The sequence below is a fragment of the Tarenaya hassleriana genome, unplaced genomic scaffold, assembly GCF_000463585.1.
Source record: "Tarenaya hassleriana unplaced genomic scaffold, ASM46358v1 Cleome11, whole genome shotgun sequence".
Classification (NCBI taxonomy): domain Eukaryota; kingdom Viridiplantae; phylum Streptophyta; class Magnoliopsida; order Brassicales; family Cleomaceae; genus Tarenaya; species Tarenaya hassleriana.
In genome coordinates, this window is record NW_010961290.1 from 2,181,666 (window position 1) to 2,198,049 (window position 16,384).

General features: G+C 38.6%; 1 protein-coding gene across 1 annotated transcript in view; it reads left to right on the top strand.

Moving 5' to 3' along the window:
• The first annotated feature begins 403 nt into the window (after positions 1–403).
• LOC104805560 (midasin) overlaps positions 404–16,384 on the top strand; it is a 28,168-nt gene continuing 12,187 nt past the window's right edge. Inside the window, exons 1-39 of the mRNA XM_010530171.1 lie at positions 404–586; positions 698–1,020; positions 1,178–1,262; positions 1,409–1,659; positions 1,749–1,943; positions 2,049–2,218; positions 2,974–3,083; positions 3,157–3,282; positions 3,417–3,495; positions 4,048–4,170; positions 4,250–4,349; positions 4,424–4,493; positions 4,579–4,698; positions 4,771–4,827; positions 4,907–5,080; positions 5,190–5,312; positions 5,393–7,147; positions 7,523–7,569; positions 7,693–7,900; positions 8,046–8,150; positions 8,246–8,551; positions 8,763–8,956; positions 9,041–9,095; positions 9,192–9,342; positions 9,744–9,817; positions 10,216–10,357; positions 10,560–10,658; positions 10,763–10,863; positions 10,945–11,034; positions 11,104–11,169; positions 11,294–11,458; positions 11,567–11,774; positions 11,875–12,088; positions 12,644–13,313; positions 13,481–14,959; positions 15,049–15,226; positions 15,307–15,372; positions 15,811–15,890; positions 15,982–16,242. Coding sequence (XP_010528473.1) covers positions 437–586; positions 698–1,020; positions 1,178–1,262; positions 1,409–1,659; positions 1,749–1,943; positions 2,049–2,218; positions 2,974–3,083; positions 3,157–3,282; positions 3,417–3,495; positions 4,048–4,170; positions 4,250–4,349; positions 4,424–4,493; positions 4,579–4,698; positions 4,771–4,827; positions 4,907–5,080; positions 5,190–5,312; positions 5,393–7,147; positions 7,523–7,569; positions 7,693–7,900; positions 8,046–8,150; positions 8,246–8,551; positions 8,763–8,956; positions 9,041–9,095; positions 9,192–9,342; positions 9,744–9,817; positions 10,216–10,357; positions 10,560–10,658; positions 10,763–10,863; positions 10,945–11,034; positions 11,104–11,169; positions 11,294–11,458; positions 11,567–11,774; positions 11,875–12,088; positions 12,644–13,313; positions 13,481–14,959; positions 15,049–15,226; positions 15,307–15,372; positions 15,811–15,890; positions 15,982–16,242 — 8,970 coding nt within the window. The 5' untranslated portion in view covers positions 404–436. The remainder of the gene's footprint in view (positions 587–697; positions 1,021–1,177; positions 1,263–1,408; positions 1,660–1,748; positions 1,944–2,048; positions 2,219–2,973; positions 3,084–3,156; positions 3,283–3,416; positions 3,496–4,047; positions 4,171–4,249; positions 4,350–4,423; positions 4,494–4,578; positions 4,699–4,770; positions 4,828–4,906; positions 5,081–5,189; positions 5,313–5,392; positions 7,148–7,522; positions 7,570–7,692; positions 7,901–8,045; positions 8,151–8,245; positions 8,552–8,762; positions 8,957–9,040; positions 9,096–9,191; positions 9,343–9,743; positions 9,818–10,215; positions 10,358–10,559; positions 10,659–10,762; positions 10,864–10,944; positions 11,035–11,103; positions 11,170–11,293; positions 11,459–11,566; positions 11,775–11,874; positions 12,089–12,643; positions 13,314–13,480; positions 14,960–15,048; positions 15,227–15,306; positions 15,373–15,810; positions 15,891–15,981; positions 16,243–16,384) is intronic.

The following is a 16,384-nucleotide window of genomic DNA, read 5'->3' on the forward strand; positions in this document are numbered from 1 at the left end:
CAAAATATTTTTTATTGACTATTGTTTTATATTTTAAAGTTTCATAATGATGATGAACAATTTTGATGTTAAAAATAATTAATAAAACTATAATATTACATATACAGATATACACACAATAATTTATGTACGATGGTTTAAATTATACATGATATAATAATATATATCTTTGCTTTGATGTATGCTTTTTTTTTTTTGGTTAAGTTCACACGTGACATGTATTTCTCACGCTTTATCAGTAAGGATATTTGAGACTTTTCCTCGTTATGAGAGGGTAAAAAGGAACTTTGACATTTCCTTCTAATTGTATCTCAGATATTAGTGCGACAGTTTTGGTATATCTGGGTGAGGGGTTTAGGGTTTAAGCGATCTTCCTTTTCTTCATCTTTTTCTTCAACCGAAAGGTTCACCTAGTCGGCATCTGGTCTCGACAGTTATGTCTTCTTCTCTCTCTCGTCTCCACGACCAGCGCGAAGCCTCGGCCGAGATGAATCCCGTGGAGAATCTCTCTCTTGCATTGGGGTTGTTTTTTGATCGTTTCCCCAATTTGGCAACTTCTCCAATTTTTAGTTCAGTTGCCAAGAAGGTAGTCTTTGGGTCCGAGAATTGTATATTTTTTTTTTACCTAGGATTTTGAAAGATGGGTTCAGAGCTTTTCTGGGTGTTGAAAATTTTCTGTTTTTTTGGGTGTTGGTAGGGAGTTGAAGAAATTGAAGAGGAAGAGGTGGTAGCTGCTCTATCAAAGGTGTTTCTTCATCCCGCATATACACTTCCTTTGACGCGTAGCTTCGGTGCTGTTATCGGACGGGTGATAGACAAAGTTGTGAGCCTTCTCCGTTTAGTGAGGGATCTGAGGTCAAATCCGAACCATTCTAATGACGACTCAGCTCTTGACGATTCCCTGAATAGTGGTATTAGTATAATTGATTATTATGTTCAACATGGACGAGGTTTGGAGCTTCACGAGTGTGCTTGCTTGGCCTTCAGTCGTGCCCTACTTTTAAATACCTCTTTGTTGCGGTGAGGAAATTTCATCTCGTTTTGCTTATTAAAAGGTCTATTGTATGAGATGGTAAAATTATTGATTCCAAAAATAGGTACAAAGACGAGACAACATATTGTTTTTCGAAAATTGATTAACTTTCCTAAAAGATAGCTAACTTTTTCTTTTTTTCAGCTCTGTCCTAAATTATTTTGAGTTCGCTCCAGCACCTCATGAACGACTTCTTGAGAAAGTAACAACTTCAGGGATATCTAGAGAGGTATACTTTCAATATATTTTAAAGTTGTAAATATCTTTTTGAAAGGAAGAAAACTTCATGATTCTTGTTGATCAAGGTTTAGTCTCTTTCCTTCTGTGGTTGGTTATACATTTTAACTCACCTGATTGTTTCTATTTCATGATCAGGTTGCATCTGCATATTTGCTTTGTGTGCAATCAACATGTTGTTTTCTCGATATCCGACGTGAACTTTTCTCTAAGTTATGGGATTGGTCTTATTTATGGGATTCCATGAACAACAAAAAAGATTTATCGGGAAAACATAGGGAAGTCGTGTTGTGTGGTTCCCAAATTCTTTTCAATGTCTTGGGATGGAGTGACAAAGTAACAAGGCATTTTGATGTTGGAAAAGAAGAAGCATTCTCAAGCTTATTGCGGTAGTCCCTCATCTAGCATTACTGAGAAATTTGTTAACTCATCTTCTTGCTATTCAATTCTAAATAATTATTTTCTTTCATATTTTCAGTTGGTTGGAATTTTGTAAGGATGTAGAAATTGAGAAGGCTGGAACATACATTGAGTTGCCTAGTCGTTCGGGGTTGCGGTCTTTGCAACAGTGCACAAATTATCCAAGTAATCTGCATTCTTTGGTTAACAGTCCGGCTTCATCACAGCTAGACAATCTTGAGCCATTGCGAAAGATTCGGAGGATTGATCCACGGTTGGTTCTCTTTTTGTTAAATCTTTTTTAGCTCATGCAGAAACCTTGCATTTAGTTATTCTTTTTATTTTTTACTTGTGAATTACTCATAGCTCTTTGATTCAGGGGTGCAAGATTATGTTCTGAACCATTTGTCATCAATCCTAGAGTGAAGAATAGTTATGAAATGGCCTCTCTGGCTGTTAGTCAAAAACGACCTATTCTTCTTTATGGTCCTTCAGGTTCTGGCAAGACAGCTCTCATTCGAAAGTTGGCTGAAGACAGCGGGAGCCATGGTATGATCTATTCTTAATACATAGTCTTGAATATTGGATTCAAATGTTTAAGGTAATTAGCTAAAGATTGAACATAGATTTTGTGCTTTGTTTGAGACTTCGAGTGATGACAATACCTTTTTATAAACAATATTTGTTGTACTTGTTCACTATCACAATGCTGCTTATCTACTTGTTTTATGACAGTTATTGCACAAGAATGCCTTCTTATTATATGGATTGCTTATTTTCTACTCCAGTTATGAGAAATGTTGAATTGATTCTGGCGGTACATCCACTAGAGATGATCTGTGAAGTTGATATGTACTGCAACTTGAATTCTTGTCTTCCTTATACAAACTGAAAAAGCTTCACTGAACTTCTCTAACCAGATAGTTTTGCTGCAGAGGCCTCTGATCTTCCCGGGGATCGGAGTGTGCATCTTAGTACGGTTTTGGGTGCGTGTCTGGACATGGTTGGCGAGCTCACTAGGGATTGTGTTGAGGGCATTCATCTTGTGGACAACAAAGGATCAAAACTACAAAAGCTCCTTCAGTTAAAGCTTGTGTTCTGTCTGGAACAACTTTTTTCACTGGCTAAGCTTGCATACGAGATTGATTTTCCAGGAGATGGAAGTCAAGACAATCTCATTTGCTTTTATGTCTTGAAGCCTTGCCTTGTCAGCTTTCAAACTGTAGTTAGAGATTCCAATTTTCGAAACATGTTTAGAGTTCGTCTAAACATGTTTTGAGCTTCCGATCTTTTGAATGTTATAGTTATATTTATCCACATGGATGACCAACTTGATGGCAAAACCTTGATTGGCACTTATGTGTGTTCCGACCAACCTGGAGAATTCAGATGGCAGCCTGGTTCATTAACTCAGGTGTGTGTCCTTTTTGAATGATTATTATCTATTTAACTTTTATTGCGTTTTTACTAATTTTCCCTCCTGGTAGGCTGTCATGAATGGCTTCTGGGTTGTTCTTGAGGACATAGACAGAGCACCATCCGATGTCCCTGTCATGTTGTCACCTTTGCTTGGGGGTTCAAGTTCATTTGTGACCAGTGGCAGTCATGGAGGGGTAGCCATTTTCACCTCTGTTCATTTAGTTGTTCTGTTATGGAAGACCTCTTTATTGCTTTTTCTGATATGTATTAGATTGTATTCGTTTTATAGATTTTTCCAAAATTTCAGATAGCTGCTTGTCTTATGCAGGAAATACAAATAGCAGATCATTTCAGACTGTTTTCAACCATATCTACCACCGAGGGCAGCATATCAAACCTTAGAGAAGGTATATTTTGTAGTCATTATTTAGTGTGGCACCTTAAAAAAGGCTCATTCTTTAGTTCTATTGTAGTGGCAGCTGTGAATGTTTTTGTGCTTTTGTCGGTTAACTTTGCTATCTGCAGGCTTGATCCTGGCAAGGGGTATGTAGATTTTCTTTAACCTGATAATCTTGGTAATTCTCTGTTGGAGCTTCGCTTCAATCATAAGACCAGTGCATCTTGTGGATTAGAGTCTCTATACTGTATTGATTTAGGGTTTTGCAATCTTTTTTTCTTGAATGTTGGCCCTTGTTAGAGAAAGCTAATATTGATAATCAATTGAGAATATGATGTCCTTTCAAGTAACATACCCAGTATGAAATATGTAATTTATTTTATATATTACGACCGATAATATCTGAAACGGGAACATTTGTTGATGGCTACAGTCCTAAGGCGTTTATAAAGTTTTTACTGTTTGTTTTTTCTATCATCACCACCAAAATTGAAACTATTGCTTCATATATGAACAATATTTCAAAGCAGTATCTTTATTCGTCTGTTTTTTTGGAATGTAGGTGGAAATGCTCTTAGCCCTCTTTGGAGGAGAATTCTGGTCCGTCCGCCGGATACTGGATGTTTGCAAAGTATTTTGCTTGCTAGGTATTCAAGGTTGGAGCATGTTGCCGAAAAACTTATTGGTAGGTCTTTGCTACATATTTGTGTTATCTGGGTGAGGGTTTTATACTTACGGTGTGTGAGTTATTCCATCTTTTGCAGAAACATTTGAAAAAGTAAATTATGCGCTTCGACCACAACTTACACGTTCACTGACTGAAAATCAGGCTTCCTTCAGCTCTCCAAGTAGATTTTCGCTGAGGTGAGATCCATGAGGTTTCTTTTTACTAACAACTTTGGTCATTTTAGTGTTTCTGATCGTGCCTTCATTTCCAGAGATCTTATCAAGTGGTGCGAACGAGTTAATGGATTGTCTTCATGTGATAACCATACGATCTATCAAGAGGTCTGGCTCTTGAAGATATGCTTTCCCCATTTGCTTAGTTTAATCTTTATCTTCATAGTTTGACATTTTGGTGCTTTTGTCTCAGGCAGCTGATATATTCTCTGCTTCTTTTATGTCCTCTCAAAACCGGATGACTATTAGTAGAATTATTGCAAGCATTTGGAATGTTCCTGTGTCCGAAGCTCAGTCTAAGCCTGCAATCCAGGTACCTCTTCTTCTGGAATGTCTTTACTTGCATCTTGCCAGGCTGTTTTCTTAATTGTGTTATAAACTGCAGGATTTTTCTGGAATGCTGAAAATTGGAAGAGTTTCTCTTGAACATGGTGAAACTGCGGTGGGTTTAAGCATCTGTTTCCTCCTAACACCAAAATTCATCAATGAAATCTTCTAATGGTCTGCTCTTTTTGTTGCAGTCACATGATAGGTTGAGATTTGTTGAAACACGTACCTCTATGTGCTTGCTCGAGAAAATAGCTCGGTCTGTTGAGTGTAATGAGCCAGTTCTCTTAGTTGGGGAAACTGGTACAGGGAAAACAACATTGGTGCAAAATCTGGCATCATGGCTGGGGCAGAAACTCACTGTTCTGGTGTGTTGCGGAGGATATCTATTTTTTGTGACTTTTTAATTCTTGTAGTTTCTGTGGAGATCGTCTGATTTTTTTGTATTTCCCTTTGTTTTCTCTTGCATTCTTGCAGAACCTTAGCCAGCAAAGTGATATAGTGGATCTGTTGGGTGGTTTTAAGCCTGTCGACGCAAAGCTCCTGTGCACATCTCTGTACAACGAATTCAATAAATTGGCAAGACTATCAAGGATGAAGGTAGCTTTAACCTAAGGTTTAAGATCTTTTAGTTTGCCTTTCACACTTCTAATAAATCTTTTTTTCATGTTGTTACACAGGATGATTCAGAAACAATGAAACGGCTGCAAAAACGTTTTTGGGCCAGGAAGTGGGAAAAATTTCTGAGTGGATTGAAGAAAACAATTGATTGTCACACCGGACACAATAATGAGAAAAAAAGGTCTGGATCTTGTAGGAAAAGGAAGAAACAAGATGTGATTAAAGATTGGGTGGCTCTTTTAGGCAAAGTGGAAAAAATCCATCAGCAGATTTGCACAGGTGGAATGGTATTTACCTTTGTAGAAGGTGCTTTTATAACAGCCCTCAGAGAAGGACACTGGATTTTACTAGATGAGGTGAACTTAGCCCCGCCAGAGTTATTGGGCAGACTTGCTGGTGTTCTTGAAGGGGTAAGAAGTTCGTTTTGTCTTGCTGAAAGAGGGGATGTAAAGGGCATTCCGAGACATTCGAATTTCCGTATATTTGCTTGTATGAATCCAGCCACAGATGCTGGTAAAAGGGAGTTGCCACTCTCCTTCCGCAGCAGATTCACAGAGTATGTTGTGGATGATGAATTGTGTGATGATGACCTGGGAATTTTTGTACGACGGTTTTTAGCTGGACGCAAATCTGATAGCAAGTTAGTGGAGAACATTGTTTGCTTTTACAAGGAAGCGAAAAGGTTATCTGAAGAAAGCTTGCAAGATGGTGCAAATCAGAAACCACAATATAGCTTGAGGTCTCTTTACCGTGCACTTGAGTACGCCAGAAAAGCAGAAGCCATTGCTGGATTTGAAAAGGCATTGTTTGATGGATTTTCCATGTTTTTCCTATCTCTGTTGGATGCTTCTAGTGCCAAGATCATGAACCACATGGTTTTAAAGTACATCTTAGGGAAACATAGCTCTCCAGTTTCTCCCTTTTCTCCCAGCAGCTACTTGGGAGAATTAAAATCCAGCTCTGATGACTTTGTGAAGAACTATGTCATGACAAAGACGGTAAAACAGCATCTTCGCCATCTGATGCATGCCATTTTTATTAAAAAATATCCTGTTCTTTTACAAGGACCGACATCCAGTGGGAAAACAAGCCTTGTCAGGTATCTTGCGGCGATAAGTGGGCACAAGTTTATCCGAATCAATAATCATGAGAACACAGATATCCAAGAATATTTGGGCTCCTACATGACTGATTCCTCAGGGAAGCTCATATTTCATGAAGGTGCATTAGTGAAGGCTGTTAGGAATGGGCATTGGATAGTCTTGGATGAACTTAATTTGGCCCCATCTGATGTTCTGGAGGCACTAAACAGATTGCTTGATGATAATCGAGAACTTTTTGTACCTGAGCTGAGCGAGACGATATCAGCACATCCTAATTTCATGCTTTTCGCTACGCAGAATCCACCAACCCTATATGGTGGGCGCAAAATGCTTTCTCGAGCTTTTCGTAACCGGTTTGTGGAGATCCATGTTGATGAAATTCCGGAAGATGAACTCAGAATAATTCTTAAAGAGAGATGTCACATTGCCCAAAGCCATGCTTTGAAAATGGTTGAAGTGATGAAGGACTTGCAACTGCATAGGCAAAATAGTAAAGCTTTTGCTGGAAAACATGGATACATAACACCTAGAGATTTATTCCGTTGGGCTGATCGTTTTAGCACTTTTGGAAAATGTAATGAAGATCTAGCTAGAGAAGGATATTACCTCCTTGCCGAGAAGCTGCGGGATGATGCAGAGAAGCAGGTTGTTCAAGAGGCTTTGGAGAGACATTTTCGGGTCGCTCTTGCTAAAGACGATTTATACAAAAGTGTGAGTTTTGTTTTCTCTTTTTAAGCTATGGTATTAAAAGCTTTTTGAAATCATTTATCTAAAAGCATGTCGGGCAATTGAGTTTTGTATATGAATAGGACAATGCTGCGTAGTTAGATTGTTTTTGCTTCTTAGTGGTATGTTATCTTTCGGCGATGCACGTGACTTTTTATAATTTAACGATGGTCTTCTAATTGCGTCTGTGTATATACATATACATATACATATACATATATATTCCAGCAGCATTTTTTTCCAATAGGTAGTGTTTTAAGTACTCTGGTGATCTAGTGCATCGTTACATTATTCGCAATTCATACTCTATCCTGTTGTTGGTCGTAATTTTCTTTCTATATATTTGCCTCTTTTTTCCAGGATCTGTCTGGTTTGGATGAATCGCTTCATTTGAGAGAGGATATCATGTAAATACTCATTCCTTCCTAAACCTTATATCTACTTAGTAGTTTTGTTTTCCAGATTGTTAATTTGATCTTCACCGGGTTTGGCTAAATTTGTGATGCTACTTGTTCTATTTTCTTATACAGGCAGAGCAGATCTGTCACCTGGACTAAAAATATGTGGAGATTGTACTTTCTCATTAGGCGTTGCTATGAATTACGTGAGCCTGTTCTTCTTGTTGGTGAAACTGGAGGAGGCAAAACAACCATCTGCCAGCTGCTTAGTGACGCTCTGGGGCTAAGATTGCACATCCTTAATTGTCATCAATTCACAGAAACTTCTGACTTCCTTGGTGTAAGCTTTTTCTTTTTAATCTAATGGTCATAAAAATCTTTTACTTAATCCCAACGCCTTAAACTTGGGATTAAGGCGTTGTGGTTGTTATTTGACGCTCCTGCAAATCTTTTAATTTTTAACTTTTTTTACATAATCTTGTTAGGGGTTCTTTCCTGTCCGGGATAGATCTAATTTAGCTGCTGAATACGAAAACCTAGTCAAGAAGTTGAAGCCCTCCAAGGCTTTGGCACAGTGTAGCCAAGACATTGTATGTATCCTGGTATTTACTTTTTGTTGACTGGTATTTCACTGTCTTTTCTTCTGTCATTGGAGATTATATCGTCTTGAACATTTGATGTACAGGATATTTCTACAGATATTAATGAAGCAGATATGTTAATTAAAGCATTGGATGCAGTTCTCGAAAAGTACAGAAATGATTCGACGTTGGACACAGGTGTTCGACAGCAAGATATTGTTGCTTTTGAGAAAATGAAGAACGATCTTGTTGTGTTGTATCAGAAGTGGTGTGCAATCTTTGTGTGGCAAGATGGACCCCTTGTACAAGCTATGCGAGCTGGTGATCTCTTCTTAGTGGATGAGATATCTTTAGCTGATGATAGTGTGCTAGAGAGACTGAATAGTGTGTTGGAGCCAGACAGGAAATTGGTGAGCAGTTTCTTCTAATGAGTTGAATAGTCAATAGTGTGTTTGGCTGATGATAGTGCGCTATCACCATTTTCCTCCTACATATGATATTGTTAGCTTGCACGTTAATCGAATAAGATCTGCACCGGTTCCTTACCTCCTTTCTGATCATTTCTTTATGGTTTGCTTGTTTTTCCATTCACATGTTTTGGTACTCCTTTTATCAATGCAGTCTTTAGCTGAGAAAGGTGGTCCAGTATTGGAGGAAGTTGCAGCCCGCGAAAACTTTTTAGTTCTTGCTACTATGAATCCTGGTGGTGATTATGGAAAGAAAGAATTGTCTCCGGCACTTCGTAGCCGTTTTACTGAGATATGGGTTCCCCCTATTAGTGATATTGATGAACTTACAAGTATTGCCCTTTCTAGGTATGTCATTTTCGTGAAATGCTAACTGTATTTTCTTTATATATATAATCTGTTTTTATATTAGGAATTTTCTCTTCTTTGCAGCCTTTCTGACCCAAAGGATCCTAATATTGTTTGTCCCATTGTGAACTTTTGGGAGGTATGTTGCACTTCTCTTTTCTATGTTAGTATGTTACAGATTATGTGCATATGATTTATTTCAGTCTATTAATTTTTTAAACTTTTTATGCTGCAGTGGTTTAATCAGTTGCAGATTGGGAGAGTGCTCACAGTCAGGGATCTCCTCTCTTGGATTTCTTTTGTCAACGTCACTAGAGAAAACTTAGGACCTGTATATGCTATTTCTCATGGGGCATTTCTAGTGTTACTTGATGGTTTAAGTTTAGGTTGGTTCCTTTCACAATTCAGAATATCCTAACTAATCATAGAATTATGTTTTTGAATTTGCTTTTTCAGTTGTTATTCTTCTCGTCAGAAATATAGTTGATATGCACCTGATATGCATGGTTTCACAACTTCTGCTTACATGCTTCTCATAGTTGCTTTTCATAGTTTTCTTGTGGTTTATAATGCCTTTTGTAGCAGTTTTGATGTGCTTACCCTCTTATGGCTCTAAGGAAATATTTATATTAAAGTTAAACATGCTCATAAACCTAATGTGTCTGTCGGGTGTTATATTTGTGTTGCTTTTGTTGGCATTGCATGCGAGGTATAGCCGAATCTAATTACCAAACCTAATGTATTTAGTTCAATTTGTCTTAAAACTTTCTTGTTTTGGTTTTCCAAGGAACCGGTTTTTCTAAGAGGGATGGAGAAGAGCTGAGGGAAAAATGCTTCTTGTTTCTTTCTGAACAGTTAAAGGTAAGTTCTGTCTTGGTACCTATAGTCCTTCTGGGATGTTTCGCTGTCCCAAAGCTTGTTCAACGAGAGCTAGGTTGCTTTAGAATTCATTCAATATGTCTGATACATTCTTAGCCGTAATAAAAATCAATGTTCTAATCTTTAGAACTGATTTTGACTATTTTTATAATTTTAATACTTAGCAAGGTTTTCATTTTCTGTTTTTCATTCTCGTGCTATTATAGGAGTTAAGATATTCATTTCCCAAAATATTAGGATAACACGAAAAAACTTAAGCAGTGTGGGTGATGTATAGCCATGCCCACATGAGGTGTCCAGGCCAAAAATTTCAGCGGTGCTCTTGGTTTTATTTTAAATGTCTCATATTCCTGTTTCTCTTGTGTACTTTCCTGGCACAGGTTTTTGCTTGTGATACACTACCTTCTGAACTTTCAAAACTGGAGCAATATGGCTGGGGTGATGGTGAAACAGGTTATCAGGGAAATAAGAGTGTTTTACGTGGGGAAATGTTTGGTATCGATCCTTTTTACATCAGAATAGGTGAGGTAGCTGGCCATAGTATCCCTGCAAAAGATCTGCATATTTTATATTGAAACCTTCCATTCATGTCCTGAGATCTGTCTTCCTTGTCCATTTTTACTCTGTTGCTGTTTTAAGTGTCAGTGGTGTGATTTGATTTTTTTATTGCCAGAGGTATTATCTTCTTGTTATACTATTTTCAACTTGTGCATTGTCTGCTCAGGTGATGAGAATACCGAGACTGAAGGATTTGAATTTTTAGCGCCAACTACTCGGAGGAATGCCTTGAGGGTATTGCGTGCAATGCAGCTTTCTAAACCTAGTATGTCTCTTAATTTTTGTTGTCTTGCTACTTGCATGTTGAAAATTGTTATGCTGTTTGCATATGAAATTGTTAGATGTAATTTGGATCATTTAATTTTGCAGTTTTGTTGGAAGGCAGTCCAGGGGTAGGGAAAACAAGTTTAATTATGGCGGTGGGTAAATATTCTGGCCACAAGGTGGTGCGCATAAATCTATCAGAGCAGGTTTGCTTTCCTCCTCCACAAATTAATTCTCTGTACCATTCTGTTTGTTGTGTAATATAGTTTCAGTTGCTTTTGGTGCAGACTGACATGATGGATTTGCTGGGTTCTGATTTACCAGTCGAAAGTGATGAAGGGATGAAGTTTGCATGGTCTGATGGAATCCTCTTGCAGGTGAAAAAATCTTGAGATTGAAGTACTATTTATGAATATTGCATATTCTCAACTATCTTATTTTTATAGGCGTTAAAGCAAGGCTCCTGGGTTTTGTTAGATGAACTTAACCTTGCCCCACAGTCTGTTCTGGAGGTGAGCCTTTAATTTGCCAGTTTTAATTTTATAACCTCGTTCTTATAGTGCAACATGTTTGCATCTTTTGTTTATATGTGGAGGTTACCTTTTAAAGGTTGCTAAGTGAAAGATATTTCTTCAGGGATTGAATGCGATTTTGGATCATCGCGCTCAGGTCTTCATTCCAGAACTTAATCGTACTTTTGAATGTCCTCCTACTTTTAGAGTATTTGCATGCCAGAATCCTTCGTCTCAAGGCGGTGGAAGAAAAGGTCTTCCAAAATCTTTCCTCAACCGATTCGCTAAGGTACAAATTTCCTCTGGTCATGGATAGCATATGATATATGTGTGCCTTGATATGTTTCATACGATGCAAATGGAACTATCAACTGTCCCATCTTTTTTATTGGCCCAGGTTTATATGGACGAGCTGGTGGAAGATGATTACTTTTTCATCTGTAGCTCGCTTTACCAGTCTATTCCTCAACCATTGCTTTCTAAGCTTATTTCTTTTAATCGGCGGCTACATGATGATACAATGTTAAGTCGTAAGTTTGGTCAGAGTGGTTCACCTTGGGAATTCAATCTGCGTGATGTGATTCGATCCTGTCAAGTTGTGCAAGGTAGTTACCCGTTTTGCTTCATTTTTTCCAAGTTAATTAGTTTGTTCCCGAGACCACATTTGGGTTATAAACTAAGTGGAGTTTATTTTGTCATCTTCAGGGGCAGTAAACGATGTAGAAATTGACAGCTTTCTGAATGTTGTCTATGTCCAAAGAATGCGTACTGCAACTGATCGCAAAGAAGTTCTCAGTATCTATGAGGACATTTTTGGCCGAAAACCGTCTATTAATAGTTATCCTCGAGTTCAGCTTAATCCTTCGTACTTAATTGTTGGAAATGCTGCTATTAAAAGGAATTTCACTCAGTCTAATATTTCGAGTGAGCAGCATCTTTTTTATTGGCCCAGGTTTATATGGACGAGCTGGTGGAAGATGATTACTTTTTCATCTGTAGCTCGCTTTACCAGTCTATTCCTCAACCATTGCTTTCTAAGCTTATTTCTTTTAATCGGCGGCTACATGATGATACAATGTTAAGTCGTAAGTTTGGTCAGAGTGGTTCACCTTGGGAATTCAATCTGCGTGATGTGATTCGATCCTGTCAAGTTGTGCAAGGTAGTTACCCGTTTTGCTTCATTTTTTCCAAGTTAATTAGTTTGTTCCCGAGACCACATTTGGGTTATAAACTAAGTGGAGTTTATTTTGTCATCTTCAGGGGCAGTAAACGATGTAGAAATTGACAGCTTTCTGAATGTTGTCTATGTCCAAAGAATGCGTACTGCAACTGATCGCAAAGAAGTTCTCAGTATCTATGAGGACATTTTTGGCCGAAAACCGTCTATTAATAGTTATCCTCGAGTTCAGCTTAATCCTTCGTACTTAATTGTTGGAAATGCTGCTATTAAAAGGAATTTCACTCAGTCTAATATTTCGAGTGAGCAGCTGAAGATTTTGCCTGAAATCCGTCAGAACTTGGAGGCTGTTGCACATTGTGTGCGGAATCAATGGTTGTGCGTTCTAGTAGGACCATCATCATCTGGGAAAACTTCGCTGATCAAAATATTAGCTCAGCTAACAGGATATGCTCTTAATGAACTAAATCTCTCGTCTTCTACTGACATATCTGATTTACTTGGGTGCTTTGAGCAATATAATGCCTTCCGGACTTTCAGGTTGGTTGTTGCTCAAGTGGAGCACCTTCTTAATGAGTATTGCAGCTTGCTATTAGAGTCTTCTTCGAAGACCTTCTTAAGCGAAAGGAACAGCTTAGTTTCCAGCTGGCTTTCTTTTTTATCTACGATAAACTCCTACATCCTGGAAGGTTCTCCATCCTTACTGAAGGACTCTGATAGCCTTTCTTACTCACTCTCTAAGTTAGCGGAGATCGTAGCACATCTAAAGAAGGTGGTGGATGAAGGCGCTTTGCATGCTAGTTGCTCAAAGAAGAATCTGGACCAAATCGTGAAGTCAATATTGAAGCTGCAGACTTTTGAGAAAAAGCCGACAACAAGATTTGAATGGGTGACTGGAATGCTGATAAAGGCTATAGAAAATGGAGAATGGGTTGTCCTAGAAAATGCAAATCTGTGTAATCCCACGGTAAGATAGCCTCTGTTGTTCCTTTCAGCTTCTTATATCCTTCTACAAATTCACTTTTTATTGCTTTATACAAGTGTGGCATTCCACTGTTTCTTGCTTGCTGTACATAATTGGTTCAATAATAGCTTCATGCGGTGGATAACTAATGTGGTTAACTTGTTTGTCAGGTACTTGATAGAATCAACTCTTTGGTTGAACCGGGTGGATCAATCACCATAAACGAGTGTGGAATTATTGATGGCCAACCAGTTACTGTCACACCACATCCTAATTTTCGCCTGTTCCTTACTGTTAACCCAAATTTTGGTGAGGTATCAAGAGCAATGCGAAATAGAGGCGTTGAAATATTTATGATGGAGCCACATTGGCAGCTGGATGATGAAGTTGTTGACAGTGAAGAGCTTTTAGTAAGAGGTGTTGAGAGGTTTCTGGCTCTATCAGGCATACCAGGTTCCAAGTTGGTGGCTTCCATGGCCAAAGCACATGTTTATGCATGGCATAAAGGTCAATGCTTTAATGTTCGAATTACGTATCTTGAGCTTGATCAATGGGTTAACCTATTTCAACAGCTGCTCATGAATGGCAATCAACCTCTATGGAGCCTACGACTAAGTTGGGAGCACATCTATCTTTCATCCCTTGGGGAAGATGATGGAAAGGAAGTAGTTGATTCTGCTCTTAATGAATATTTGTCAGAGATTGACCTGTCTGATTTTATTTCATCTTTCGGCAAGGGTCTTTGGTTACCCGGGGGATTGCCAAAGCCTCTTAACTTGAGAGACTTCACCAGGTATTCAATAGAAGTTACCATCAGGCAGAATTGCATGTATCTGGAGTTCTTAGGGGCTCAGTATGCATCTCATGAATCCGATATAACCTGCAACCAGAGATTCAGAGACAGAGAGTTTACTGCTGGAGAATTGAGAAAGGTTATGTTTCCTAAAGTTGCCAGTGGATCAACCTGTGTGGAAAATGCCCCGAAAATGAAACTTCATTCAGTTTCACAAATGATGTTATATGCCGCCAACTGGGCAATTGAGCAGGCAACCGAAAAGGATATTCAACTCTATCTTGGCTGGTTTACTTGGCTTGATTCCAAGTTGCAGCCATACTGTCCGTTTTTCCAGTTTTTTCTCAGTATGCTCAAGGAGGAATTGGAGCATCCTATCTGGGGTCATATACTTAGATGCCGACAGGACCTGATATCCCTCTGCCAAATGGATTCTGATGCTAGTCCTATTCCCATGCTGTCCTTAAAACTGATTGATGTAGCTGCATTGTTTGGGCAGGCCAACGAATCTACTAAATGCCTCTTTAATTGTCTCAATTCCACTGAGATCCTTCGGCTTTCCTATCAGCAATGGTTTGCAGAAAGAAACTATAACCACACCGATGTATCTCTGTCATTCGTAACATTTCTGAAATCCCTGCAAAGACTGGAGAAGAAACTGCTAAAAATGCTGGTGGGATCGCATGATTTTAGTGTGTTGATTCAACTGTACACCCAACTTATTGAAAAGCATTCGCTCTTTTGGTCTACTTTGGTCTCCTCACAAAGTGAGCGTTTAGTGTACTCCTTCCGGTGTTTGATGAAAACTGCTAAAAAGCTACTCAGCTCTTTTCCTGAAGAAGTTCGAGTGGTCCTGGTAAGCTTATCCTTCAGTTTTGCACTGATACATCTTTCTTCAAGTCATAATCAGTTGTAGCTTGTAAAATCATTTTTGTTCTTTTGTAGGATGAAAGCAAAAATCTGAACAATATATCTTTGCATGGTCAAGATGAAAAATCATTGCTATGGGCACATGGTGGTCATCCTTCCTTGCCAGTATCTGCAAAACTGTACATTAAACAGCAGGAACTTCTGAAATTGTGTGACAATGTTTGGCGAGTGAGATTAGAATCAGATGAACGAGGTTGGATTTCCCGACTTTCTGATACTAACTTTTTTGTTTTATTTTTGCTCTGTCTGCTAATAGTTGATGTCTTATGGCAGGGAATGATTATCTTACCAGAGTTATGTCGTTTTGCTGTCCTGAACTGCGTTCTCTTGCTTTACAGGGTACCTTTTCTGTAATGCCTTGCTAAATCTTTTAGTTTCTTTGTTTTGCATTGTGCTACTCATGTAGCGTAATAGTCAGATAGCATTCTCAGCCACTACTGTCCATAGTCTTATTTTCGAAAAGTATATGTGACTGTTGTGCCCTAAATTGTAATTTTTTTTAACAAAGACGCTAAGCTATCAAGTGCTTCAAAAACAGTACAAGATATCATAGTTTACTAACATGGACATTTATCAAAGCTTTAATTTTCTTGTATGAGGATATATTATCGTCTTGTTAGTTTAATGTCATTTTCTTGAAGCTCTTTGTTTTTTAATGAAAGTGAAGGAATAAGAAGCAATATGCTGCATGGGGAAAAATTGTAACCTGTAATTGTCTCGCTTGGTGATATGTAACCTCAATATCTTACTTGTTTTTTCCCTTCCAAAAATGTGAAGGCCTTTGCATGTCATCATATATCGCTGGCAAGGATGACGAAGACAATGTGGCTGCTGTTCAGTTGGATGAGTTATACCAGGTTCGTATTCTCATATCATAATCATATGCTTGTTGCCTGAATGATGGAATATTCATATCTGTCACTCACCATTTTGACTATATTCACCCAGATGCTGTTGAGAAGGATGAAATTTGAAAGAGAAAGGCTGGAGGATAGGCTGGGTTCCGGTGGGAATGATAGTATTGAAAAACCTTCTGCTGATTGCTGTGTTTTACTCCCAGAGATTTTGGCTACTGGATCTGGTTATAGCAGTTGGTTGCAAACGCATCTTCTTGCTTGCAGTGAAAGTTGTTATTTGGATGTGGAGTTACTTAATATACTTCAGCACCTTCTGCCGGTCCATTCCACCGTACCCTCAGGGTTACAGCAGGTCCGTGTATGAGTGGAATCTCCCCCTCTTATTTTTCATGTGCTCACGGTGGTTCTAAGACCACCGTATGAAGTTGGGGATAGTTATGTGCACATCTGTGCTAGACTTGTTGAGAAAATTCTGGCATACTTCTGTCAGCCAA